The following is a 27,903-nucleotide window of genomic DNA, read 5'->3' as shown; positions in this document are numbered from 1 at the left end:
TACAATACATGCATGTCTGTTCAATCAAGTTCATATTTATATCAAAAAACAGCTTTTTACATTAGCATGTGACGTTCAGAAAAAGCATACCCCCGCAAACTTCCGGGGAATTTACTAACAGTTTGCTAAATTACTCACGATAAACGTTCACAAAAAGCATAACAATTATTTTAAGAATTATAGATACATTACTCCTCTATGCACTCGATATGTCCGATTTTAAAATAGCTTTTCGGATGAAGCACATTTTGTAATATTCTAAGTACATAGCCCAGCCATCACGGCTAGCTATTTAGACACCCGGCAAGATTAGCCTTCACCAAAATCCTATTTCCTATAAGAAAAATGTTCTTACCTTTCCTGTTCTTCGTCAGAATGCACTCCCAGGACTTATACTTCAATAACAAATGTAGGTTTGGTCCCAAATAATCCATCGTTATATCCAAATATCCTCTGTTTTGTTCGATGCGTTCTAGACACTATACGAATGGTAAATAACGGTCGCGCATGGCGCATGGCGTGACAAAAAATGTCTAAATATTCCATTACCGTACTTCGAAGCATGTCAACCGCTGTTTAAAACCAATTTTTATGCCATTTATCTCGTGAGAAAAGCGATAATATTCCGACCGGGAATCTGCAATAAGCTAAACAGCCGAATGAAATTTCTCCACGGGGGCGAATCGTGCACGCGCCTCATTCAATGGTCCTCTGATCGGCCACTTGGATAAGGCGATAATCTGTTTCAGCCAGAGGCTGCCTCGTCATCGTTCAGGTTTTTCCCGGCTTCTGAGAGCCTATTGGAGCCCTGGGAATTGTCACGTTACAGCTAAGATCCTTACTCTTCAATAAACAGATGCAAGACGCACGACTCCTTGTCAGACAGGCCACTTCCTGCATGAAACCTTGTCAGGTTTTTGCCTGCCATAGGAGTTCTGTTATACTCACAGACACCATTCAAACAGTTTTAGAAACTTTACGGTGTTTTCTATCCAAACCTGAACAATAATATGCATATTCTAGCTTCTGAGTTGGTGTAGGAGGCAGTTAAAAATGGGCACATATTTTTTCCAAAATTCTCAATACTGCCCCCTAGCCCAAACAGGTTTTAACCTCTTGGGGCTAGGTGGGATGCTAGCGTGCCACCCGTGGTGCACTCCATCAACAGCAGGTGCATTTCAAGAGCGGCAAATTTGAATCCAAATAAATGTCAAAATTCAAACTTTTCAAAAATACAACTATTTTACACCATTTGAAAGATAAACATCTCCTTAATCTAACCACGTTTTACGATTTCAAAAAGGTTTTACGGCGAAAGCATAAATTTAGAGTATGTTAGGACAGTACATTTACAAGAGTTGTGTGTAATGTTTTGTCAAGTCAAAGACAGGGTCACCAAAACCATAAAACCAGCTAAAATGATGCACTAACCTTTTACAATCTCCATCAGATGACACTCCTAGGACATTATGTTAGACAATGCATGCATTTTTAGTTCTATCAAGTTCATATTTATATCCAAAAACAGCGTTTTACTATGGCATTGATGTTGAGGAAATCGTTTCCCTCCAATAACCGGCAGTCAAGTCAGCGTCACAAATTAAATAATTAAAATTAGAAAACATTGGTAAAATATTATATTGTCATTTAAAGAATTATAGATTTACATCTCTTGAACTCAATCAACTTGCCAGATTTAAAAATAACCTTACTGGGAAATCACACTTTGCAATAATCTGAGCACTGCGCCCAGAAAAATACGCTGCCGATACAGACTAGACGTCATGTTGGGGAGATCTAAAATCGAAAATACTATGTAAATAATCCATTACCTTTGATTCTCTTCATCAGATGTCACTTCCAGGTATCACAGGTCCATAACGAATGTAGTTTTGTTCAAAAAAGCTCATCATTTATGTCCAAAAATCTCCGTCTCGTTAGCACATGATGTAAGCCAGCCGGACTTCCGTCATGAACGAGGGGAAAAAAATATTTCCGTTCGTTCAAACATGTCAAACGTTGTATAGCATAAATCATTAGGGCCTTTTTTAACCAGAACATGAATAATATTCAAGGTGGACGAATGCATACTCTTTTATAACGTATTGGAACGAGGGTACCCAACATGAACTCGCATCGCCAGGTGTCTAATGGGACATCATCGTTCCATGGCTCTTCGTTCGGTCAGATCTCCCTCCAGAATACTCAAAACACTTTGTAAAGGCTGGTGACATCTAGTGGAAGCAATAGGAAGTGCCAAAATATTCCTAAGCCCCTGTGTTTTTCAATGGGATAGGTTTAAAGTCAATACAACACATCAGGTATCCACTTCCTGTCAGAAAATGTCTCAGGGTTTTGCCTGCCAAATGAGTTCTGTTATACTCACAGACACCATTCAAACAGTTTTAGAAACTTTAGAGTGTTTTCTATCCATATATAATAAGTATATGCATATTCTAGTTACTGGGTAGGATTAGTAACCAGATTAAATCGGGTACATTTTTTTTATCCAGACGTGCAAATGCTGCCCCCTAGACCCAACAGGTTAAGGCCAATTAAAACTTAAATTGTAAAACTTCCTCCTTCCACCTCCCAGGTATTGTGTGTGTGTGTGTGTGTGTGTTTCTCCAGGTATTGCTGTGGATAAGAATGGTCTGATGTAGTGTGTGTGTGTGTGTGTGTGTGTGTGTGTGTGTGTGTGTGTGTGTGTGTGTGTGTGTGTGTGTGTGTGTGTGTGTGTGTGTGTGTGTGTGTGTGTGTGTGTGTGTGTGTGTGTGTGTGTGTGTGTGTGTGTGTGTGTGTGTGTGTGTTTGTGTGTCTCCAGGTATTGCTGTGGATAAGAATGGTCTGATGAAGTGTGTGCGTGTGTGTGTTTCTCCAGGTATTGCTGTGGATAAGAATGGTCTGATGAAGTGTGTGCGTGTGTGTGTGTGTGTTTCTCCAGGTATTGCTGTGGATAAGAATGGTCTGATGAAGTGTGTGCGTGTGTGTGTGTGTGTGTGTTTCTCCAGGTATTGCTGTGGATAAGAATGGTCTGATGAAGTGTGTGCGTGTGTGTGTTTCTCCAGGTATTGCTGTGGATAAGAATGGTCTGATGAAGTGTGTGCGTGTGTGTGTGTTTCTCCAGGTATTGCTGTGGATAAGAATGGTCTGATGTATTTTGTGGATGCCACTATGATCCGTAAAGTTGACCAAAACGGGATCATCTCCACTCTACTGGGCGCTAACGACCTGACCACAATACGACCACTCAGCTGTGACGCTAGCATGGACGTCAGCCAGGTAGGTAGGGAGAGAGGGAGGGACTTGATTTTGTTGGAGCCAAAAAGATGCAAGTGTCCATTTCAACTTGTGGGGTTTAAAACAACCTGGTCTGGGTTACATGCAATGAATGCTATCAATCAATGCTTTGTTTTCTGTCGCCTGTAAAATTTTGAAAATATTAGTTATGTCTCTTTGGTGATCAACCCTGGATTTGTTTGTTCTTGTGTTTATCAGGTGCGTCTGGAGTGGCCCACAGACCTGGCAGTAAACCCCATGGATAACTCTCTGTACGTCCTGGAGAACAACATCATCCTGCGCATCACTGAGAACCACCAAGTGAGCTTCGTTCCACATCAATTATCGCCATATAAGGAGTTATTGTGATTAAGCAACTATCGTAATATAAACAACCGACACGATATAATCAGTTATCACCATATAATCAGTTATTACTATATAATCAGTTATTACTATATCATCAGTTATCACTATATAATCAGTTATTACTATATAATCAGTTATCACCATATAATCAGTTATTACTATATCATCAGTTATCACTATATAATCAGTTATTACTATATAATCAGTTATCACTATATAATCAGTTATCCCCATATAATCAGTTATCCCCATATAATCAGTTATTACTATATAATCAGTTATTACTATATAATCAGTTATTACTATATAATCAGTTATTACTATATAATCAGTTATCCCCATATAATCAGTTATTACTATATAATCAGTTATTACTATATAATCAGTTATCACCATATAATCAGTTATGACAATGTAATCAGTTTTTGCGATACAAGCGGTTATTGTGATATAAACGATATCATGATGCTATTATCATATATGTATTATTATCTTAAATAACATAACAGTATTGACCCCCAGGTGAGCATTATAGCAGGGCGGCCCATGCATTGTCAGGTTCCAGGTATAGACTACAGCCTGAGTAAGCTTGCCATCCACGCTGCGTTGGAGAGCGCTACAGCCATCGCCCTGTCTCACACTGGAGTTCTCTACATCGCTGAGACAGACGAGAAGAAAATCAACCGCGTCAGACAGGTATGACAACACAGGTTTATTTTTACATTAAAAAAGTAACTTCACCTTACTGCTTTGTTGGGTATAGAGCTTGCAAGAAAGGCATTTCACTGTACGTGACATTAAAACTTGAAACTTTACTTTTCTTTCCTCTAAAACCTTCTGTCTTTCCTCTCTTTCTTGTTTGTTGTCTTTCTCCCCTTCCCTCTAACTCAGGTGTCCACTAACGGCGAGATATCTCTGCTAGCCGGCACCTCGTCGGACTGCGACTGCAAGAATGACGTTAACTGCAACTGTTTCTACGGCGACGACGGCTACGCGCCCGACGCCGGCCTCAACTGCCCCGCCTCGCTCGCCGTCTCACCCGACGGAACGCTTTTCATCGCCGATCTTAACAACATACGCATCAGAGCCGTGCGAGCCAATCGGCCCGGGCCATCAGCCTCGGGATCAGGATCGATGATGGGACAATACGAAGTTGCGTCTCCACGGGAACAGGAGCTTTACGTGTTCAACGGTGATGGTCAACATCTACAGACCGTGAGTCTGGTCACAGGAGAACCGTTATATAACTTCACCTACGGGCCGGACAGAGAGCTAGCCATGGTGGTGGACAACTGCAATAACACTGTCAGGGTGAGAAGGGAGGGTCTGGGCCAGGGGGGGAGTTCTGCTCTCCTCAGGCTGGTGTTACTGCCAGAGAACCAGGTGGTGACCCTGGGTTTGGACCCTGCTGGGGGGCTGAAGAGTGTCTCAGCCCAGGGACAGGAGGTGGCCCTACTGGGGTACTCTGGGAGTACAGGACTACTGGCCACCAAGGCTGACGAGACCGGATGGACCACCTTCTACCAGTGAGTGGGATGTGGGGGTGGGTTTTTTATGCATCTGTCAATTGCGGAAACTACAGCGGAACTCAGGGTCTCATAACTGCATTGCCTAGCACACAGCTACTGTAGCTTGGATTTGTTCACAGCCCATTGCTGCCCCCTAAAGTTAACTTCTGTCACTGCACCCTCGAGTTTGCTTCAGTCAGAGCTCACAGAACTGACAGATGTTAGAGGTCCATAGTGGTTTGCTTTTGTCACTGCACACACACACACATACACACACTTTTTGCTGTTCCGATATCTGACATGTTAAGAGAAATCTGCAGTGACCAGCTATTCCTAGCACTCCTCTGTAAGCTGTGAGAGGAGAGGAGAGGAGAGGAGAGGAGAGGAGAGGAGAGGAGAGGAGAGGAGAGGAGAGGGGCTACGTCAAAAAGCATTAAATATTCATGGCAATTTAGCTAGCTAGCTTGCTGTTGCTAGCTAATTTGTCCTGGGAAATAAACATTGGGTTTTAATTTTACCTGAAATGCACAAGGTCCGATAAGCCGACAATTAATCCACAGATAAAAGGTTAAAACGAGTTTGTTTCTAGCAGTCTCTCCTCCTTTGGTCTTCTTCTTCTGTGGACTTTATATGGTGGTTGGCAACCAACTTTAAGGTGCATTACCACCACCAACTGGACTGGAGTGTGGACCTCAGTTCATCATTCAATCACCCACGTGGGTATATGCTCCTAAAACCAATGAGGAGATGGGAGAGGCGGGACTTGCAGCTCATCAAGCGTCACAAATAGAACCAAGTTATACTTTAGCGCCTGGCTGCACAGACGCTCATTGACGCATGTGAGCAGTGTGGATGCAATGATTGAATAACTACATTTTGTCACTAGTTGTCCTCATCTTCTCAGATTGGACAGTGAGAAGTAACTTATATTTGTCTCTCTCCTCCAGGTATGACAGTGAGAAGTAACCTCTATATCTCTCCTCCAGGTATGACAGTGAGAAGTAACCTCTATATGTCTCTCTCCTCCAGGTATGACAGTGAGAAGTAACCTCTATATGTCTCTCTCCTCCAGGTATGACAGTGAGAAGTAACCTCTATATGTCTCTCTCCTCCAGGTATGACAGTGAGAAGTAACCTCTATATCTCTCCTCCAGGTATGACAGTGAGAAGTAACCTCTATATCTCTCCTCCAGCTATGACAGTGAGAAGTAACCTCTATATGTCTCTCTCCTCCAGGTATGACAGTGAGAAGTAACCTCTATATGTCTCCTCCAGGTATGACAGTGAGAAGTAACCTCTATATGTCTCTCTCCTCCAGGTATGACAGTGAGAAGTAACCTCTATATGTCTCCTCCAGGTATGACAGTGAGAAGTAACCTCTATATCTCTCCTCCAGGTATGACAGTGAGAAGTAACCTCTATATGTCTCCTCCAGGTATGACAGTGAGAAGTAACCTCTATATGTCTCCTCCAGGTATGACAGTGAGAAGTAACCTCTATATGTCTCTCTCCTCCAGGTATGACAGTGAGAAGTAACCTCTATATGTCTCTCTCCTCCAGGTATGACAGTGAGAAGTAACCTCTATATGTCTCTCTCCTCCAGGTATGACAGTGAGAAGTAACCTCTATATGTCTCTCTCCTCCAGGTATGACAGTGAGAAGTAACCTCTATATGTCTCCTCCAGGTATGACAGTGAGAAGTAACCTCTATATCTCTCCTCCAGGTATGACAGTGAGAAGTAACCTCTATATGTCTCTCTCCTCCAGGTATGACAGTGAGAAGTAATCTCTATATGTCTCCTCCAGGTATGACAGTGAGAAGTAACCTCTATATGTCTCTCCTCCAGGTATGACAGTGAGAAGTAACCTCTATATGTCTCCTCCAGGTATGACAGAGGTATGACAGTGAGAAGTAACCTCTATATGTCTCTCTCCAGGTATGACAGTGAGAAGTAACCTCTATATGTCTCCCTCCAGGTATGACAGTGAGAAGTAACCTCTATATGTCTCCTCCAGGTATGACAGTGAGAAGTAACCTCTATATGTCTCTCTCCTCCAGGTATGACAGTGAGAAGTAACCTCTATATGTCTCTCTCCTCCAGGTATGACAGTGAGAAGTAACCTCTATATGTCTCTCTCCTCCAGGTATGACAGTGAGAAGTAACCTCTATATGTCTCTCTCCTCCAGGTATGACAGTGAGAAGTAACCTCTATATCTCTCCTCCAGGTATGACAGTGAGAAGTAACCTCTATATGTCTCTCTCCTCCAGGTATGACAGTGAGAAGTAACCTCTATATCTCTCCTCCAGGTATGACAGTGGGGGTCGTCTGACCAATGTAACCTATCCTACTGGCATGGTGACCAGTCTGCACCGGGAGATAGAACGTTCCATCAACATTGACATAGAGAGCTCCAGCAGAGACGATGACGTCACCGTTATCACCAACCTGTCCTCTGTGGAGGCCTCATACACTGTGGTGCAAGGTGGGACATACACACACATCAGTGGAGAGGCTGCTGAGGGGAGGACGGCTCATAATAATGGATGGAATGGAGTACAATGGATGGCATGATATCAAGAAGTTATTAATCTATCGGGAACAGCAAAAGTTATCTAAGGCCTCTGTCTCTGTGTGTGTGTGTGTGTGTGTGTGTGTGTGTGTGTGTGTGTGTGTGTGTGTGTGTGTGTGTGTGTGTGTGTGTGTGTGTGTGTGTGTGTGTGTGTGTGTGTGTGTGTGTGTGTGTGTGTGTGTGTGTGTGTGTGTCTGTGTCTCCGTGTGTGTGTTGGGTGTATTACAGCACAGTGTTCTGGTCTGCTGTGCTGAGACACTGGTTTTGAAAGCTTGCTTTGCTCCCATCTCTCTCTGTCTCTCTCTTCCTCGCCACCGCTCTCTCTCTCTCTGTTTTTATTACAAAGAGATTTTTCCGATAGTGAGAGGGTAGTCTACTGCAGAGTCGACAGAAAGCCATCTCTGTGTGTTTGAAGTGTTGGTAAAACGCTGCCTGGAGGTTTATAACAAATTGGCTTTATGGATTACTGCCGTTTATGGTGATGGAGGCTCAAAGCCACTGTGTGTATGTGTGTGTGTGTGTGTGTGTGTGTGTGTGTGTGTGTGTGTGTGTGTGTGTGTGTGTGTGTGTGTGTGTGTGTGTGTGTGTGTGTGTGTGTGTGTGTGTGTGTGTGTGTGTGTGTGTGTGTGTGTGTGTGTGTGTGTGTGTGTGTGTGATCCCCCTGCCTTTGGTAAATGAAATAAAAGGCTCTTCCTCTGCGTCGGCGGAGAATCACTGTTATCTTATCTTCAATCACAACAATGTTATCACACTGCTGCTCTTTGTGCCTCCGATAGAGAAGAACGGACCCTCAATCACACTGTCGCTTTCCAGAGGCTACACCAGATCAGACACTGTCTTTCCAGAGGCTACACCAGATCATACACTGTCTTTCCAGAGGCTACACCAGATCAGACACTGTCTTTCCAGAGGCTACACCAGATCAGACACTGTCTTTCCAGAAGCTACACCAGATCAGACACTGTCTTTCCAGAAGCTACACCAGATCAGACACTGTCTTTCCAGAAGCTACACCAGATCAGACACTGTCTTTCCAGAGGCTACACCAGATCAGACACTGTCTTTCCAGAGGCTACACCACATCAGACACTGTCTTTCCAGAAGCTACACCACATCAGACACTGTTTTGATTTTTTTATACAGTTGAAGTCAGAAGTTTACATACACTTAGGTTGGAGTCATTAAAACTCGGTTTTCAACCACTTCACAAATTTCTTGTTAACAAACTATAGTTTTGGCAAGTCGGTTAGGACATCTACTTTGTGCAAGACACAAGTAATTTTTCCAACAATTGTTTACAGACAGATTATTTCACTTATAATTCACTGTATCACAATTCCAGTGGGTCAGAAGTTTACATACACTAAGTTGACTGGGTCTTTAAACAGCTTGGAAAATTCCAGAAAATTATGTCATGGCTTTAGAAGCTTCTGATAGGCTAATTGACATAATTGGAGTCAATTGGAGGTGTACCTGTGGATGTATTTCAAAGCCTACCTTCAAACTCAGTGCCTCTTTGCTTGACATCATGGGAAAATCAAAAGAAATCAGCCAAGACCTCAGAAACAAAATGGTAGACCTCCACAAGTCTGGTTCATCCTTGGGAGCAATTTCCAAATGCCCAAATGCCATGGGACCACGCAGCCGTCATACCGATCAGGAAGGAGATGCGTTCTGTCTCCTAGAGATGAACGTACTTTGGTGTGAAAAGTGCAAATCAATTCCAGAACAACAGCAAAGGACCTTGTGAAGATGCTGGAGGAAACAGGTACAAAAGTATCTATATCCACAGTAAAACGAGTCCTATATCGACAGAACCTGAAAGGCCGCTCAGCAAGGAAGAAGCCACTGCTCCAAAACCGCCATAAAAAAAGACAGACTACAGGTTGCAACTGCACATGGGGACAAAGATTGTACTTTTTGGAGAAATGTCCTCTGGTCTGATGAAACAAAAATAGAACTGTTTGGCCATAATGACCATCATTATGTTTGAAGGAAAAAGGGGGATGCTTGCAAGCCGAAGAACACCATCCCAACTGTGAAGCACGGGGGTGGCAGCATCATGTTGTGGGGGTGCTTTGCTGCAGGAGGGACTGGTGCACTTCACTAAATAAATGTCCTCATGAGGTAGGAAAATTATGTGGATATATTGAAGCAACATCTCAAGACATCAGTCAGGAAGTTAAAAGCTTGGTCGCAAATGGGTCTTCCAAATGGACCATGATTCCCAAGCATACTTCCAAAGTTGTGGCAAAATGGCTTAAGGACAACAATGTCAAGTTATTGGAGTGGCCATCACAAAGCCCTGACCTCAATCCTATAGAAAATGTGTGGGCAGAACTGAAAAAGTGTGTGCGAGCAAGGAGGCCAACAAACCTGACTCAGTTACACCAGCTCTGTCAGTAGGAATGGGCCAAAATTCACCCAACTTATTGTGGGAAGCTTGTGGAAGGCTACCCGACACGTTTGACCCAAGTTAAACAATTTAAAGGCAATGCTACCAATTACTAATTGAGTGTATGTAAACTTCTGACCCACTGGGAATAGGATGAAATAAATAAAAGCTGAAATAAATAATTCTCTCTACTATTATTCTGATATTTCACATTCTTAAAATAAAGTGGTGATCCTAACTGACCTAAGACAGGGAATTTTTACTAGGATTAAATGTCAGGAATTGTTAAAAACTAAGTTTAAATGTATTTGCCTAAGGTGTTTATTAACTTCCGACTCAATGTTTAAGAGCAATGTTCCCTCTAATTTTTCTCAGCACTGACCAAATTTCAGGAATTTTGTGAAAATTCTTTGCAATTTCCAGCCCGCTTTGACTGTGAACACTGAGGCTGTACCTGCTTTAAGTTACAGTTTTAACAGTGGTAAAGTAGGCTATTGTGGCTATTTGATCATAATGTAGACCAACCAGAGTGGCCTACCATCAAAAACAATGGAGAAAATGCATCCCATAACATTTTAACAGAGAAATAGCTGTTCTATCATTCAGCCTACAGTAGCAGCCAATGTGTGGTGTTCAATGTAGGCCTACATTACATGAGACTTGATAGAGTTAACTAACAGGGAAATCTCTAGAACTCGTTCTTCTCGCAGTGGGCTGATACAGTATTTGTTCTGCACGGCAGTCTCGGGGCTATTGCGCTCATGCACGCGCACAGTTTAGAGGGAACATGTTTTTTGTGTGTTTGAGTGGGGGATAGAAAAAACTGAAATGACAGAGTGACAGATTATTCATTTACCAAGCTGTTCTATAAACCAGACGCACATTTACTTTCATTATGAGTCACTCTGAGAGTGGAGTTGCCTGATCAGAAATGATACTGACAAGTTGCCAAACAAATCATACGACAAATTGTTCGTTTTTTTGTTCAAGGAAAGAGTTCTGCTTGTGAAGGGCAGCGAAAATCCATTTCAATTTAATCTGCAACTTTATCTTTTTTCAGCATGTAAACATAACAGGAAGACGCCAGTAAAAGAGCCAACTCACATGACAACTCCCTTCTCTCTCCTTGTCCCCATCGCCCCCTACAGACCAGGTGAGGAACGGCTACCAGCTGTGTAACAACGGCACCCTGCGGGTGATGTATGCCAACGGGATGGGCATCAGCTTCCACACTGAGCCCCACATCCTGGCCGGATCGGTCAGTCCTACTATTGGCCGTAGGAACATCACACTACCCACAGACAACGGACTCAACTCCATTGAGTGGCGGCTCCGCAAGGAACAGACCAAAGGGAAGGTCACTGTGTTTGGCAGGAAGCTGAGGGTGAGCTGAGATGACCTCGCTTCCTTTCTGTACGTTATTTATTCATTAGCGATGACATCACATACTCTACAATAAGTGTAGAGATGACATCACTTTCTCTGTGTGTAGCGATGACATAACTTACTTTGTGTAAAGATGACATCACTTACTCTGTGTGTAGAGATGACATCACTGAGTCTGGCTACAGAGATGACATCACTGACTCTGGCTACAGAGATGACATCACTGAACCTGCCTACAGAGATGACATCACTGACTGGCTACAGAGATTACATCACTGACTCTGGCTACAGAGATTACACTCTTCGGCATTTGTTGTATGATTGATGAGGATCTCCATATTGCAAATGTATGGTCCCTTACTAGACGTCCGTGAATGTTTTTAAAATAGGCCGGCGGCCTCGGTCTGTGCCCCAGGGCCAGATCTTCCAGGAAGTCATCGAATGAAGTCTCTCGGACATTTGGTTTCCGTTTTATTCTATTTTTTTTATTCTTGTAATTTTTCCACTGTTTCGGGCAAATTCCACCAGATGGCGAGTGGCTGCTTATTGTAAATGGATAAAACATCACCAAAGTGACATGGCCATTTCTCCTAAATGGAAAAGACTTCAAAGACGAAACTCCGTGAGCACAGGTTTGGCCAAATGGGCTCTTAGCCCAGAAACAAGATGGCATCGAGGCCTCAACGCTTTTTGAGTTAAGGCGCAGTTTCTGGGATTTAAGGTCAAAAACGGTCATAGAGCGCTAATTTGATCGCTTCACGTTAACCTGTTGGGGATAGGGGGCAGTATTTGCACGGCCGGATAAAAAACATACCCGATTTAATCTGGTTACTACTCCTGCCCAGTAACTAGAATATGCATATAATTGTTTGATTTGGATAGAAAACACCCTAAAGTTTCTAAAACTATTTGAATGGTGTCTGTGAGTATAATAGAACTCATTTGGCAGGCCAAAACCTGAGAATATTCCAAACAGGAAGCGCTCTCACAAAAAACATAACAATTATTTTAAGAATTATAGATACAGAACTCCTTTATGTAATCGTGGTGTCAGATTTTAAAATAGCTTTTCGGCAAAAGCACATTTTGCAATATTCTGAGTAGATAGCTCGCCATCACGGGCTAGCTAATTTGACACCCACCAAGTTTGGCGTTCACTAAACTCAGAATTACTATAAGAAAAATTAGATTACCTTTGCTGTTCTTCGTCAGAATGCACTCCCAGGACTTCTACTTCATCCACAAATGTTGTTTTGGTTCAAAATAATCCATAGTTATGTTCAAATATCCTCTGTTTTGTTCTTGCGTTCAAGACACTATCCGAACGGTGAAGCGCGGACGCATGTCATGACAAAAAAATTCAAAATATTCCATTACCGTACTTCGAAGCATGTCAAACGCTGTTTAAAATAAATTTTTATGCGATTTTTCTCGTAAAATAGCGATAATATTCCGACCGGGAGACGGCTTTTTCGTTCAAAGACTGAAAATGTAAAATGGACTCTTCACGTGCACGCGTGCGCCCGTCTCATTGTTCTCAGATCGACCACTATCCAAATGCGCTACTGTTTTTCAGGCAGGGGCTGCAAAGTCATCATTCAACGTTCTGGCGCCTTCTGAGAGCCTATGGGAGCCTTAGAAAGTGTCATGTTACAGCAGAGATCCTCTGTTTTCGATAAAGAGGGTATAGAAGGCCAAGAAATGGTCAGAGAGGGCACTTCCTGTACAGAATCTTCTCAGGTTTTGGCCTGCCATATGAGTTCTGTTATACTCACAGACACCATTCAAACAGTTTTAGAAACTTTAGGGTGTTTTCTATCCAAATCAAACAATTATATGCATATTCTAGTTTCTGGGCAGTAGTAATAACCAGATTAAATCGGGTACGTTTTTTATCCGGATGTGAAAATACTGCCCCCTACCCTAGAGAGGTTAACAGTGAAAACAGGGTGTTTGACAATGACAATCCATCAGGCCACTATGACGACTACCTGTGTTGATTCTAAGCTTCCTGGAGCAACCGAAAGTGGTTAAAATCATCCTAAAAGTGTTTTGATATACCCAACCTGCAGTTTGTGAAAAAGTTTGTGCATTCAACCCTCTGTAAATCAGGCAGTTCTTAACATAAAGACTTAAAACTCAGGATTCTGTAAAAGCCTACCCCAAGGAAGATATGTGTATACTTTCTGCTTCCTGTGCCAGACAGAAGTGCCTTAAATTGGGGTCATAAGGGCTGTTTCGAAGGGTTTAAAAGGTCACATCTTTCCAAAACTTCATATGTGTGATTATGCAACCCTCATGAACTGTAAATCAGTCATTTCTCCCATCAGATGTCCAAGAAAAACTCTCTCTCACACACACACATACACACACACACACACACACACACACACACACACACACACACACACACACACACACACACACACACACACACACACACACACACACACACACACACACACACACACACACACACACACACACACACACACAGCAAGGATGGAGTGACACAACGAGCGATGGAGAGGAACCACAATCACTGCCCAGCTATCCCGAGTTCAACGGGCCAGTCAGTTGGGCATTTCTGCAGTATTTTAGAGCATGTCAAATTCGTGATGGTAAATGCCCATTGAAACACATTGCAAATGGACAGTACATTTGCAATAAGTTTAAACAGTGATAAACCATCACCAAATGGACATGATGAAATCAACACAATGAGCGATGGAGAGGAACCACTATCACTGCCCGGCCATCCCGAGTTCAACGGGCCAGTCAATTGGGCATTTCTGCAGTATATTAGAGCATGTCAAATTTGTGATGGTAAATGCCCATTGTAAGACATTGCAAATGGACAGCCGTGCACCTGGTGATTGGAACGGGTTACCAGGAGCACATTTTTGAAATGGTTTATAATGCCTTTAGGGAGGTGCAAGGGGTCCACGCCTGGGTAGGGGGCACCCCCCCACCCATGACCATCCAATAGGGGGCGCCCCTGGTCATTTTGGATGTTTTTAAAAAAATCTTTAAAAAAATGACAGAGTCCCAAATCTCTCTCAAAGCACCAATGAGCGATGGAGAGGACCAACTATCACTGCTCGACCATCCCGAGCTCAACAGGCCAGTCAATTGGGCATTTCTGCAGTATATTAGAGCATGTGAAATTCATGATGGTAAATGTCCATTGTAACACATTGCAAATGGACAGTACATTTCTAAGGTTTTCAATGAGGGATTTACCATCATTGGTCAGTATAAATGCCATTTGGACATGGTTCACTGACTTTTGTGTTCGGAAACCGACTTCCTATGATCATATATGTCAAATGGACATAACATCCCGATTTGGCACTTTCAATACTTATATATGGCATTTGGACATTTCTTATGCCATTTGGCCATGGTTCACTGACTTTTGACTTCCTATGATAGTAAATTGCAAATGGACAAAACATATGCCTTATGGACAACTCAATAAAATATCACAATGGTATGTTCATATGGTTGTTATAAATGTATTATTGACAAATAAAATTGAAAAGATTTCAAAAAACGGTCCAGAAAGCACTTTTTTAGAAGAAGTTGTATTTTTGAAAAAATAATTACATTTAAAAAATTTGACCCTTGGGTCTTGACTTTATGTTCATTTGCAACATGACAATTTACAGTGGAGCGCGCTCGACCTCTTTGGGATATTTGCTGTATGACACTTGGCATTTGCCATATGGCATTTGCCATAAGCTTTGAATGAACTGTGGTGCATTTCAGTGGTATTTGCGATCATGTATATGTTTCGTCCAATGGCAATAAGTTACCATTCATTTTTGTCCATTTCATGGGGGCTTTCCTTACATCACTCTCTATCTTCCTCCAGGCACATGGTCGTAACCTCCTCTCCATCGACTTCGACCGCAACACTCGGACAGAGAAGATCTACGACGACCACCGCAAGTTCACGCTCCGCATCATGTACGACGCGCAGGGCCGTCCCGCCATGTGGTTGCCTAGCAGCAGCCTGGCAGTGGTGAATGTGTCATACTCAACCACGGGTCAGCTGGTGGGGCTGCAGAGGGGCAGTATGAGCGAGAGGACAGAGTTTGACCCTCAGGGACGTATTCTGTCACGGTCGTTCATAGATGGCAAGGTGTGGAGCTATAGTTACCTGGATAAGGTGAGGACAAAGCACTGTCTGGTACTTTTACTGGTATTGGTACTGTTGTTATCATCTGTGTGGAGCTACAGCCACCTGGATAGGGTGAGGACATAGCATTGTCTGTTACCATGGCTGGTACTGGTACTGTTGTTATCATCTGTGTGGAGCTACAGCCACCTGGATAGGGTGAGGACATCATAGCACCTGTAGCAGGGATAGTAAAAACAGGCTGGTTGAGAGAAGTGAAAAGTGCATAAAATGATGCTATTGGTGATGATGATGACTTATGTTCCCTCTCCCTCCTCTCTCCCTCCTTCTCTCTCTCCAGTCCATGGTCCTTCTTCTGCAGAGCCAGAGACAGTACATATTTGAGTTTGATGCCTTGGGGCGCGTCACGGCCGTCACCATGCCTAGTGTAGCCCGCCACACCATGTCCACCCACGTCTCTATCGGTTACATCCGCAACACCTACAACCCTCCAGAGAGCAACGCCTCCATCATCCACGACTTCAGCTTAGACGGCCGCCCCCAGGCCACCCACTACCTCGGCACCGGCCGACGTGTCCTCTACAAGTACGGCAAGCTGGCCAAGCTAGCTGAGATCCTCTACGACAGCACCGTGGTGACGTTCGGTTACGACGAGACAGCTGGGGTGCTGAAGATGGTGAACTTACAGAGTGGCGGGTTCTCCTGTACAATACGTTACCGTAAGATGGGTCCGTTGATCGATAAGCAGATCTACCGGTTCAGTGAGGAGGGGATGGTGAATGCTAGGTTTGACTACACGTACCATGACAACAGCTTCCGTATCGCTAGTATGAAGCCAGTCATCAGTGAGACTCCTCTGCCTGTGGATCTCTACCGCTATGATGAGATCTCTGGAAAGGTGGGTAGAAAACTATACAACTAACCCTAACCCTAGTTCCAACCACAACCCTAACCCTAGCTTTAACCCCAACCCTCAACACTAACCCTAAACCTAGCTTCATGTCCACATCCTGGTTCAACCCTAACCCTTAACCCTAGCTCTCAACTCCAGCCACAATACAAACTAAACCAAGCTCCAGCCACAACCCTAAACCTAGCTCCAGCCACAACCCTAAACCTAGCTCCAGGCACAACCCTAACCCTAGCTCCAGCCACAACCTTAACCCTAGCTCAAGCCACAACCCAAAGCCCAACCCTAGCGCCAGCCACAACCCTAACCCTAGCTCTAACCCTAGCTCCAGACACAACCCAAACCCTAACCCTAGCTCCAGCCACAACCCAAACATTAACCCTAGCTCCAGACACAACCCAAACCCTAACCCTAGCTCCAGCCACAAACCTAGCTCAAGCCACAACCCTAGCGCCAGCCACAACCCTAACCCTAGCTCCAGCCACAACCATAGCTCCAGCCACAACCCTAACCCCAGCCACAACCCTACCTCCAGCCACAACCCTAACCCTATCTCCAGCAACAACCCTAACCCTATCTCCAGCCACAACCCTAACCCTAGCTCCAGCTACAACCCTAACCCTAACCCTAGTGCCAGCCACAACCCTAACTCTAGCTCCAGCCACAACCCAAACTCTAACCCTAGCGCCAGCCACAATCCTAACCCTAGCTCCAGCCACAACCCTAACCCTAGCTCCAGCTCCAGCCACAACCCTAACTCTAGCTCCAGCCACAACCCTAACCCTAGCTCCAGCCACAACCCTAACCCTAGCTTCTGCCACAATCCTAGCTCTAGTCACAACCCTAGCGCCGACCACAACCCTAACCCTAGCTCCAGCCACAACCCTAGCTCCAGCAACAACCCTAACCCTATCTCCAGCCACAACCCTAACCCTAGCTCCAGCCACAACCCAAACCCTAACCCTAGCTCCAGCCACAACCAAAACCCTAGCTCCAGCCACAATCCTAACCCTAGCTCCAGCCACAACCCAAACCCTAACCCTAGCTCCAGCCACAACCCTAACCCTAGCTCCAGCCACAACTCTAACCCTAGCTCCAGCCACTACCCAAACCCTAACCCTAGCTCCGGCACAACCCTAACTCTAGCTCCAGTCACAACCCTAAACCCTAGCTCCAGCCACAACCCAAACCCTAACCCTAGCTCCAGCCACAACCCTAACCCTAGCTCCAGCCACAACCCTAACCCTAGCTCCAGCCACAACCCTAACCCTAACCCTAGCTCCAGCCACAACCCTAACCCTAACCCTAGCTCCACCCACAACCCAAACCCTAACCCTAGCTTCAGCCACAACACTAGCTCTAGCCACAACCCAAACCCTAACCCTAGTGCCAGCCAAAACCCTAACCCTAGCTCCAGCCACAACCCTAGCTCTAGCCACAACCCTAACCCTAGCTCCAGCCACAACACTAGCTCTAGCCACAACCCAAACCCTAACCCTAGTGCCAGCCACAACCCTAACCCTAGCTCCAGCCACAACCCTAGCTCTAGCCACAACCCTAACCCTAGCTCCAGCCACAACCCTAACCCTATCTCCAGCCACAACCCTAGCTCCAGTCACAACCCTAACCCTAGCTCCAGTCACAACCCTAACCCTAGTTCCAGCCACAACCCAATCCTAACCCAGCTCCAGCCACAAACCTAGCTCCAGCCACAACCCTAGCGCCAGCCACAACCCTAACCCTAGCTCCAGCCACAACCCAATCCTAACCCAGCTCCAGCCACAACCCTAGCTCCAGCCACAACCCTAGCGCCAGCCACAACCCTAACCCTAGCTCCAGCCACAACCCTAACCCTTGCTCCAGCCACAACCCTAACCCTAGCTCCAGCCACAACCCTAACACTAACCCTAGCTCCAGCCACAACCCTAACCCTAGCTCCAGCCACAACCCTAACCCTAGCTCTAGCCACAACCCTAACCCTAACCCTAGCTCCAGCCACAACCCTATCCCTAGCTCCAGCCACAACCCTAACTCTAGCTCCAGCTCCAGCCACAACCCTAACCCTAGCTCCAGCTCCAGCTCCAACCACAACCCTAAACCCTAGCTCCAGCAACAACTCAAACCCTAACCCTAACTCCCGCCACAACCCAACCCAACCCATTGCAGGATGTCAGTTACAGTTGATAGATTGAGCATAAATCATCTCTACTGGACTATGCAGTTAAAGTGGGACCTAGACCCTCTGTACAATATTTGACTTAACTCTTGACTGTTGTCTTGGCTACAGGTGGAACACTTTGGGAAGTTTGGTGTGATCTACTATGACATCAACCAGATCATAACCACTGCTGTGATGACCCTCAGCAAGCACTTCGACACCCACGGGCGCATCAAGGAGGTGCAGTACGAGATCTTCAGGTCCCTGATGTACTGGATGACGGTGCAGTATGACAGTATGGGACGGGTGGTGAAGAGAGAGCTGAAGATTGGACCGTACGCCAACACAACACAGTATCGCTATGAGTATGACGGGGACGGTCAGCTCAGCGGGGTGAAGGTAGGAGATCTGACGTGACCAGTGTGATACTAGTCCTGCAGTAGTTGAGCACCAAATCACAATCCTAGAAGATTACTACAGACCCCTTCCTGAAACATTGGGCTAGATAAAAAAAAAAATTTTGTTGCAAATACAGAGAATGTTTTTCCTTTTCACTTTACACTTCAGTTTTTGAATCTCCTACGTTGACTTACCTGATTTAAGCTGTCTTAGCGTTGACTATCATTAAATGTGAAGACTGTATATTATCAAATCAATTATCTGTGTGTAATTTAATTACGCGATTAAACTAATCATGTAACTTTAATTAACTAGGAAGTTGGGGCACCACGGAAAAAATATGTTTATAGAGTGTGAATTTCCAGAATATAACTCTTCAGATATTTTCATATCTTATCAATTACAGTCACTTATTAATGTATTATTACCTCATCAGTCATATTCTGAATGTCGCAAACCCTAGCCCAGATCATGAATCAGCGATATACAAATTGGCTTAATTATTTATTTACTTAAACTTAATCAATCACAGAATTACATAAACACACACACAAATAGGTCATACATTGGTTACTGACATGATAGAAAAGTCCCTAGTGGGCTAAGCCGATATGATGGCTTGGTAGACAAAGGAAAGGGGTGCGTTCCCCAGGAGTCCCAAGGGTCTTTTTCGTGGTTGTAGTTGTTATAATGGGTACTTCAGAGTACCATTCGGAAATGTTCTTAGAACGGATCCGGTTACCAGACTAAAGTATTTAAACAGCTCCAGCCTGAATAATTGTTCTTAAGTTTGTAGATTTATTAGCCATTTCAATGTGGGGACCTCGTCCCTGCGTTTTTGACTCTTGTGGAATTGCCAACATGTAGCTACTGCTTCGTGTTTTCTGATCTTGTCCTTTGGTAAAGTTGTAGTTTAAACCACTTCACACACCAGCTTTACCTGGCATGTTTTGGTCTCTAGAGTGATAGCCCTTCCAACGTGGGGACCTCATCCCGGCGTTATCTTGACCCTAGTTTAAATTGCCAACCATTTCAACATCTAGTGACAGCTCCATATTTTCTGGTCTAATGTACATTTTGTTGGAAGTGGATGTACCAGAGTAGAAAAGGGGGAATATCCTTGACACAGATGTAAATGTCTGTACTCAAGGGGTGTGGCCACTGACTAGTTAAAACTTCATATCTAAACAGGTATCTCATTTAGAAGGCCAACATCACATTACATCTTCTCAAAAATAGTTTCATATTTAATTATATACGTTCCACAACATGTAGATGTACATCTGATATAAACATTGTGAAAGCTCTTAAAGCTACAATGTTTCCGTTATAACATGTTTAATGATATCACCACACAGTAAAGGTTGGACATGATTATTGTTTAAATACCCACAAACCATTCCAAATGGTTGGAATACAGAAATATTGTTACATTAGAAAACCTTTTGAGGTTACCGTACTGCTTTCTCTGTAGTAACAAAGGTATTCTCAACTTTCATCTTGGCAGAGTGGGGAAAGGAGTTTCTGTATTTACAACCGTCATAAAACAGCCGACTTCCCGCTCTCCCCCTTTACGAGAGAGAGCACGCTGTAGAGAGGACCCACTGTAACCTGATCCTTCAGATGGTCACGACAAAGCCCTTGGTTCCTATAAGGAGCATAGGCCGTTGATTCGTCTACTCACCTTTGGTTTTAAAGAGATGACTTCAGGTTTGGTTTTAAAGAGATGACTTCAGGTTTGGTTTTAAAGAGATGACTTCGGCCTCCCGAGTGACGCATTGGTTTAAGGCACTGCATTGCAGTGTTAGCTGTGCCACTAGAGATCCCGCGACCGAGAGACCCATTGGGCAGCGAATAATTGGCCCAGCGTCATCTGGGTTAGGGGAGGGTTTGGCAGGCAGGGACGTTCTTGTCCCATCACGCACTAGTGACTCCTATGACGGGCCGGGCGCAATGCACACTGACACGGTCGCCAGGTGTACGGTGATTCCTCCGACACATTGGTGCGGCTGGCTTCCGGGTTAAGCGGGCATTGTGTCAAGAAGCAGTGTGGCTTGGCTGGGTTTGTGTTTCGAAGGACGCACGGCTCTCGACCTTCACCTCTCCTGAGTCCGTACGGGAGTTGCAGCGATGGGACAAGACTGTAACTACCAATTGGATACCACGAAATTGGGGAGAAAAAGGGGTATACTTTTTTTTAATACAAAATACAAAAAAATAAAGAGATGACTTCAGGTTTGCTATTAAAGAGATGACTTCAGGTTTGCTATTAAAGAGATGACTTCAGGTTTGCTATTAAAGAGATGACTTCAGCTGTGTCAAAGTTCTTTTCATTCTCTATGCCTCCAGGTGAACGACTGGTCCACGTGGCGCTACAGTTACGACCTGAACGGTAACCTGCACCTCCTCAACCCCGGGAACAGTGCCCGCCTCACGCCGCTCCGCTATGACCTCCGAGACCGGATCACACGCCTGGGTGACGTTCAGTACCGTCTGGATGAGGACGGCTTCCTGAGCCAGCGAGGCTCGGATGTCTTTGACTACAACTCCAAGGGCCAGCTCCTTAGAGCATATAACAAGCTACCGGGAGGCTGGAGCGTCCAGTACCGCTATGACGGACTGGGCAGGAGAGTGTCCACTAGGACCAGTCTGGGACAACACCTCCAGTTCTTCTACGCTGATCTGAACCACCCGGCAAGAGTCACACATATATTCAACCACTCCAGCTCAGATATCGCTTCACTGTACTATGACTTGCAGGTAGGCTACCAGATTATTAGAGAAACATGTGTTCATCAACAGGCTACATGTGCTAAATACTGTTCATCGTGATTGTCCTATGACCTTGTTATCGTTGTCATATAACCAAGTTGTTGTGGTTGTCATATAACCAAGTTGTTGTGATGCTATCATTACAGAGTAACTTATTGTGATATAGCCTAACTAAGTCAGGGATACAATCATTATTTAACTTATTGTGATATAGCCTAACTGACTCACAGATACTATCATTATTTAACTTATTGTGATATAGACTAACTGAGTCAGGGATACCATCATTATTTAACTTGTTGTGATATAGACTAACTGACTCACGGATACTATCATTATTTAACTTATTGTGATATAGACTAACTGAGTCAGGGATACCATCATTATTTAACTTGTTGTGATATAGCCTAACTGACTCACGGATACTATCATTATTTAACTTATTGTGATATAGACTAACTGAGTCAGGGATACCATCATTATTTAACTTATTGTGATATAGACTAACTGACTCAGGGATACCATCATTATTTAACTTGTTGTGATATAGACTAACTGACTCACGGATACTATCATTATTTAACTTATTGTGATATAGACTAACTGAGTCAGGGATACCATCATTATTTAACTTGTTGTGATATAGACTAACTGACTCAGGGATACCATCATTACTTAACTTATTGTGATATAGCCTAACTGACTCAGGGATACCATCATTACTTAACTTATTGGGATATAGACTAACTGACTCAGGGATACTATCATTATTTAACTTGTTGTGATATAGACTAAATGACTCAGGGATACCATCATTACTTAACTTATTGGGATATAGACTAACTGACTCAGGGATACTATCATTATTTAACTTGTTGTGATATAGCCTAACTGACTCAGGGATACCATCATTACTTAACTTATTGTGATATAGCCTAACTGACTCACGGATACTATCATTACTTTAATCTCATAACTATTATCACCCAGTTATGGTGATGTGACTGTCTGTGCGTTATGGTGACATGACTGTCTGTAAATTATGGTGATGTGACTGTGAGTTATGGTGATGTGACTGTGAGTTATGGTGATGTGACTGTCTGTGACGTGACTGTCTGAGTTATGGTGATGTGACTGTGAGTTATGGTGATGTGACGTCTGTGAGTTATGGTGATGTGACTGTCTGTAAATTATGGTGATGTGACTGTGAGTTATGGTGATGTGACTGTCTGTGAAGTGACTGTCTGTGTTATGGTGATGTGACTGTCTGTGAGTTATGGTGATGTGACTGTGAGTAATGGTGATGTGACTGTCTGTGAGTTAAGGTGATGTGAGTTATGGTGATGTAAAGCCTATACTGCTTCCCCTCAGGGTCATCTGTTTGCTATGGAGGTGAGTAGTGGAGAGGAGTATTACATCGCCTCAGACAACACAGGAACACCACTGGCTGTCTTCAGCAGCAACGGACAGATGATCAAACAGGTAATCATGATGACAGTAATAATAATACTATTAATGATTGTTAAATATCTCAACGCCCATTATCCGCATGTTAAGATAAGCCAAGATAGTACTTGATTTCCTGAGGTCAATTTGATTATTAAAAAAAAAAAAAAACGGACAAAAAAAACAACTTTGTCTTTCCTAATTGCCCCAGAGGGGATAGAGTTTTAGTGAATTGAAGTGAAACATGCGTCTGTGTTTGTTGTGACCTCCAGGTGCAGTACACAGCGTACGGGGAGGTGTACCTGGACTCTAACCCAGAGTTCCAGCTGGTGGTTGGGTTCCATGGTGGTCTCTATGACACCCTGACCAAGCTGGTCCACTTCACCCAGAGGGACTATGATGTCCTGGCAGGCCGCTGGACCTCGCCAGACTATGCCAGCTGGTCCAAGATCGGCAAGGACCCTGCACCCTTCAACCTGTATATGTTCAAGAACAATAACCCCCTCAGCGACGTGTTGGACATCAAGAACTATGTCACAGGTAGAGAGAGCGTCTTTGGATCCTTGAAAAGCGCATTATAAAACCCATGCATTATTGTTACTGAAGGTAAAGGAGAGAGAGCTGAGTGGGGGGGTGTTATGTTATCATTGTCAATGTGTAGTTCTCTTTCTTTATTTTTCATTTTCCTTCATTCTGTTGTCTTTGCTCCCCAGACGTGAAGAGTTGGCTGGTGATGTTTGGTTTCCAGCTCAGTAACATCATTCCAGGGTTCCCCCGTCACACCCTCTACTTCGTAGAGCCTCCCTACGAGCTGCAGGCCAGCCAGGACTGTGAGAATGGACAGGTGAGAAGGCCTGGGACAGCCTACAGCTCCATTGCACTATATTGATTATATTGAGCCAAATACGGCCTGTAATTATAGATAAACGGTACTCTCTCTTTCTCTCAGAGTCGGATGCCAATTAGATGCGACATTGAATACAGAATCAGTAATATGAACCTTCAATGATTACAGTGAAATCTGGACATAGAGGAGAATACCTGTAAACCAGACAGTATAAGTGTATCCTCGTCTGCATTCTTCTGGTTGACCAGTAACCTTTAACCTCTTTCCTACCCCTGTCTCTCCTGTAGCTGATAACGGGGGTGCAGCAGGCAGCGGAGCGCCACAACCAGGCCTTCATGGCCCTGGAGGGACGGCTCCTTAACAAGGACCCCCGCAACCACCGCGAAAAGCCCGGACACTGGTTCGGCACATCAACACCCATCATCGGCCGGGGAGTGATGCTAGCGCTGAAGGAAGAACGTGTGGTGGCGGCAGTTAGCTCCATGGCAACCGACGACAGCCGAAAGGTGTCCCTGGTCCTCAACGGCGCCATCTACCTGGACGGAACGCACTACACGCAGGATGGATGTGACTCTCACTATTTCGTTAAAGTCGGTTCAGCCGATAGTGATCTACTGGTGCTGGGGCTGACCAGTGGACGCAAGGCGCTGGAGAGTGGGATCAACGTGACTGTGAGCGGGAGGTCACGGCGTGGCGCCACAGTGGAGTTTGCGGTGCCGTCATTAGCCCTCAGCGTGCGGTATGGGCTAGCGCTGGACGTGGTGGACGAGGAGAGGGTGAGGCTGCTGGAACTAGCCCGGCAGAGGGCCCTGGCTGGGGCCTGGCTGAGAGAGCAGCAGAGGGCCAAGGATGGGAAGGAGGGGAGTCGGCTGTGGACGGAGGGGGAGAAGCAACAGCTGCTGACCGCGGGGAGGGTACAGGGGTACGACGGGTATTATGTTCTACCTGTGGAACAGTACCCAGAACTGGCTGACAGCAGCACCAACATCCAGTTCCTGAGACAGAACGAGATGGGCAAGAGGTAACAGCCCACCTGGACTGGGATGGAGGACTGGCTGACTCTTTCTCTCTCTCTCTCACTGACTCTCCTCCTCCCCTTCTCCTCCTCCTCCCTTTCATCCCCTTGTCCTAGTTACTAGTTCCTTCCTCTCTTCGCTCCCCCCCTCCCTGCCTTCTCCTCCTTTCCCCTCCAACCCCACAGAAAATAAACCAACAAACGGGGTTTCTCACTGAACGCTGCAGGGACTTTTGAAGTGAAGAATATACCAGAAAACGTTTTTTTTTTTACTTTTTCTGCCAAGGGCAAAAAAATCTAACATTTAGACAGAAGTTTATTTTATTTTAATTTTTTGTTGTTGTTGTTGTTGAAAACAGACTGTGGAGAAAGGCACTCATGAACCTTGAAAAACAAACTGTTGGTTAATAACTAAGATTCCCCTTTTTAAAAAATAAATCAATATTTTCACCCATATTTTGGGTTCACTATGAGGGCGTAATGACAGACTCTGAACTGATGGTGGCACTGTGTTGTGCTGGGTGCTCTGATAAGGGCCTGCCTCTGAAATGAACTTGTAGAGCAAAGGGACCAATAGGGAGACAGAGCCACCACAGGGCCCAGCCAATCACAACACTGATCTGAAGAGAAAATCACGAACGGCAACAGGCACCGCAGCATAGGGACGTAAAATGGAGTAAAACAATGAGTCCTCTCACTGTCTCAGGCCTCCCATTCTCCACCACAGAACTGTTCTTAGCTACTGCAGCAACATATCCTAGCAACCAACACTCACACAACTGAGATCCTTTAAAAGACTTCAAACTAAAGAAAACAAAAAATTTTAGACACAAAAAGTTGGAGGATTTTTTGGTTGCATATTTGCAGATAATAATATCACAAGGTTTTATTTTGAAATTGGTGAGATTATCATACTACTGTAATAGCTCCACATGTGTCAGACTATTACACCACAGCTCAGAGTACTGCATAACAGTTCAGAGTATTACAGATCAGAGTATTATACTATAGATCAGATGACTACACTACAGTTCAGACTACTACACAACAGTTCAGACTACTATACTACAGTTCAGACTATTATAGTACTGTTCAGAATACTACACTACAGTTCAGAGAACTACATAACAGTTCAGACTATTACAGTTCAGACTATTATACTACAGTTCAAACTACTACACTACAGTTTAGAGTACTACACAACAGTTCAGACTACTAATGTTCAGACTACTACACAACAGTTCAGACTACTACAGTTCAGACTATTATACTACAGTTCAGACTACTACACTACAGTTCAGAGAACTACACAACAGTTCAGACTATTACAGTTCAGACTATTATACTACAGTTCAAACTACTACACTATAGTTCAGAGTACTACACAACAGTTCAGACTACTAATGTTCAGACTACTACACAACAGTTCAGACTACTACAGTTCAGACTACTACACTACAGTTTAGAGTACTACACAACTTTTGAAAGTATTACAGTTCAGAGTATTATACTACAGATCAGACTACTAGGGTTCAGACTATTATAGTACTGTTCAGAATACTACACTACAGTTCAGAGTGCTACACAACAGTTCAGAGTACTACACTACAGGTCAGACGACTAATGTTCAGACTACTACACAACAGTTCAGACTACTACATTTCAGACTATTATACTACAGTTCAGACTATTATACTACAGTTCAAACTACTACACTACAGTACAGAGTACTACACTACAGTTGAGACTACTCTTCTACAGTTCAGACTATACTACAGTTCAGAGTACTATACTACAGTTCAGACTACTATTCTACAGTTCAGACTATACTACATTTCAGACTACTACACTACAGTTCAGATTACTATAATACAGTTCAGACAACTATATTACATTTCAGCCTACTATACCACAGTTCAGACTACTACAGTACAGTTAAGACTACTATACTACAGTTCGGACTACTTCACTACATTTCAGACTACTATACTACAGTTCAAACTACTATACTACAGTTCAGACTACTACACAACAGTTCAGACTACTACAGTTCAGACTATTATACTACAGTTCAGACTACTACACTACAGTTCAGACTACTACACAACAGTTCAGACTACTACAGTACAGTTCAGACTAATACACAACAGTTCAGACTAATACACAACAGTTCAGACTACTACAATAATGTTCAGACCACTACACAACAGTTCAGAATATTACAGTTCAGACTATTAAACTACAGTTCAGACTAGTACACTACAGTTCAGAGTACTACAATAATGTTCAGACCACTACACAACAGTTCAGAATATTACAGTTCAGACTATTAAACTACAGTTCAGACTACTACACAACAGTTCAGAGTATTACAGTTCAGAGTATTATACTACAGATCAGACTACTAGGGTTCAGACTATTATAGTACTGTTCAGAATACTACACTACAGTTCAGAGTACTACACAACAGTTCAGAGTACTACACTACAGGTCAGATGACTAATGTTCAGACTACTACACAACAGTTCAGACTACTACAATTGAGACTACTATTCTACAGTTCAGACTACTATACCACAGTTCAGACTACTACAGTACAGTTCAGACTACTTTACTACATTTCAGACTACTATACTACAGTTCAAACTACTATACTACAGTTCAGACTACTATACTACAGTTCAGACTTCTACATGACAGTTC

At 44.0% G+C, this 27,903-nt stretch overlaps 1 protein-coding gene across 1 annotated transcript in view; it reads left to right on the top strand.

Moving 5' to 3' along the window:
* LOC106612130 (teneurin-2) overlaps positions 1–26,375 on the top strand; it is an 87,568-nt gene extending 61,193 nt beyond the window's left edge. The window contains exons 17-30 of the mRNA XM_045724181.1: positions 3,128–3,282; positions 3,499–3,600; positions 4,171–4,344; positions 4,540–5,174; positions 7,466–7,641; positions 11,272–11,507; positions 15,387–15,683; positions 15,994–16,551; positions 18,851–19,120; positions 21,470–21,880; positions 23,264–23,374; positions 23,611–23,878; positions 24,052–24,182; positions 24,473–26,375. Of these exons, the coding sequence (XP_045580137.1) occupies positions 3,128–3,282; positions 3,499–3,600; positions 4,171–4,344; positions 4,540–5,174; positions 7,466–7,641; positions 11,272–11,507; positions 15,387–15,683; positions 15,994–16,551; positions 18,851–19,120; positions 21,470–21,880; positions 23,264–23,374; positions 23,611–23,878; positions 24,052–24,182; positions 24,473–25,210 (4,262 nt within the window). The 3' untranslated portion in view covers positions 25,211–26,375. The remainder of the gene's footprint in view (positions 1–3,127; positions 3,283–3,498; positions 3,601–4,170; positions 4,345–4,539; positions 5,175–7,465; positions 7,642–11,271; positions 11,508–15,386; positions 15,684–15,993; positions 16,552–18,850; positions 19,121–21,469; positions 21,881–23,263; positions 23,375–23,610; positions 23,879–24,051; positions 24,183–24,472) is intronic.
* The last annotated feature ends 1,528 nt before the right edge of the window (positions 26,376–27,903 follow it).

Source organism: Salmo salar, chromosome ssa09 (genome assembly GCF_905237065.1).
Source record: "Salmo salar chromosome ssa09, Ssal_v3.1, whole genome shotgun sequence".
Lineage (NCBI taxonomy): Eukaryota > Metazoa > Chordata > Actinopteri > Salmoniformes > Salmonidae > Salmo > Salmo salar.
This window is presented reverse-complemented; position numbering and strand designations above follow the sequence as displayed.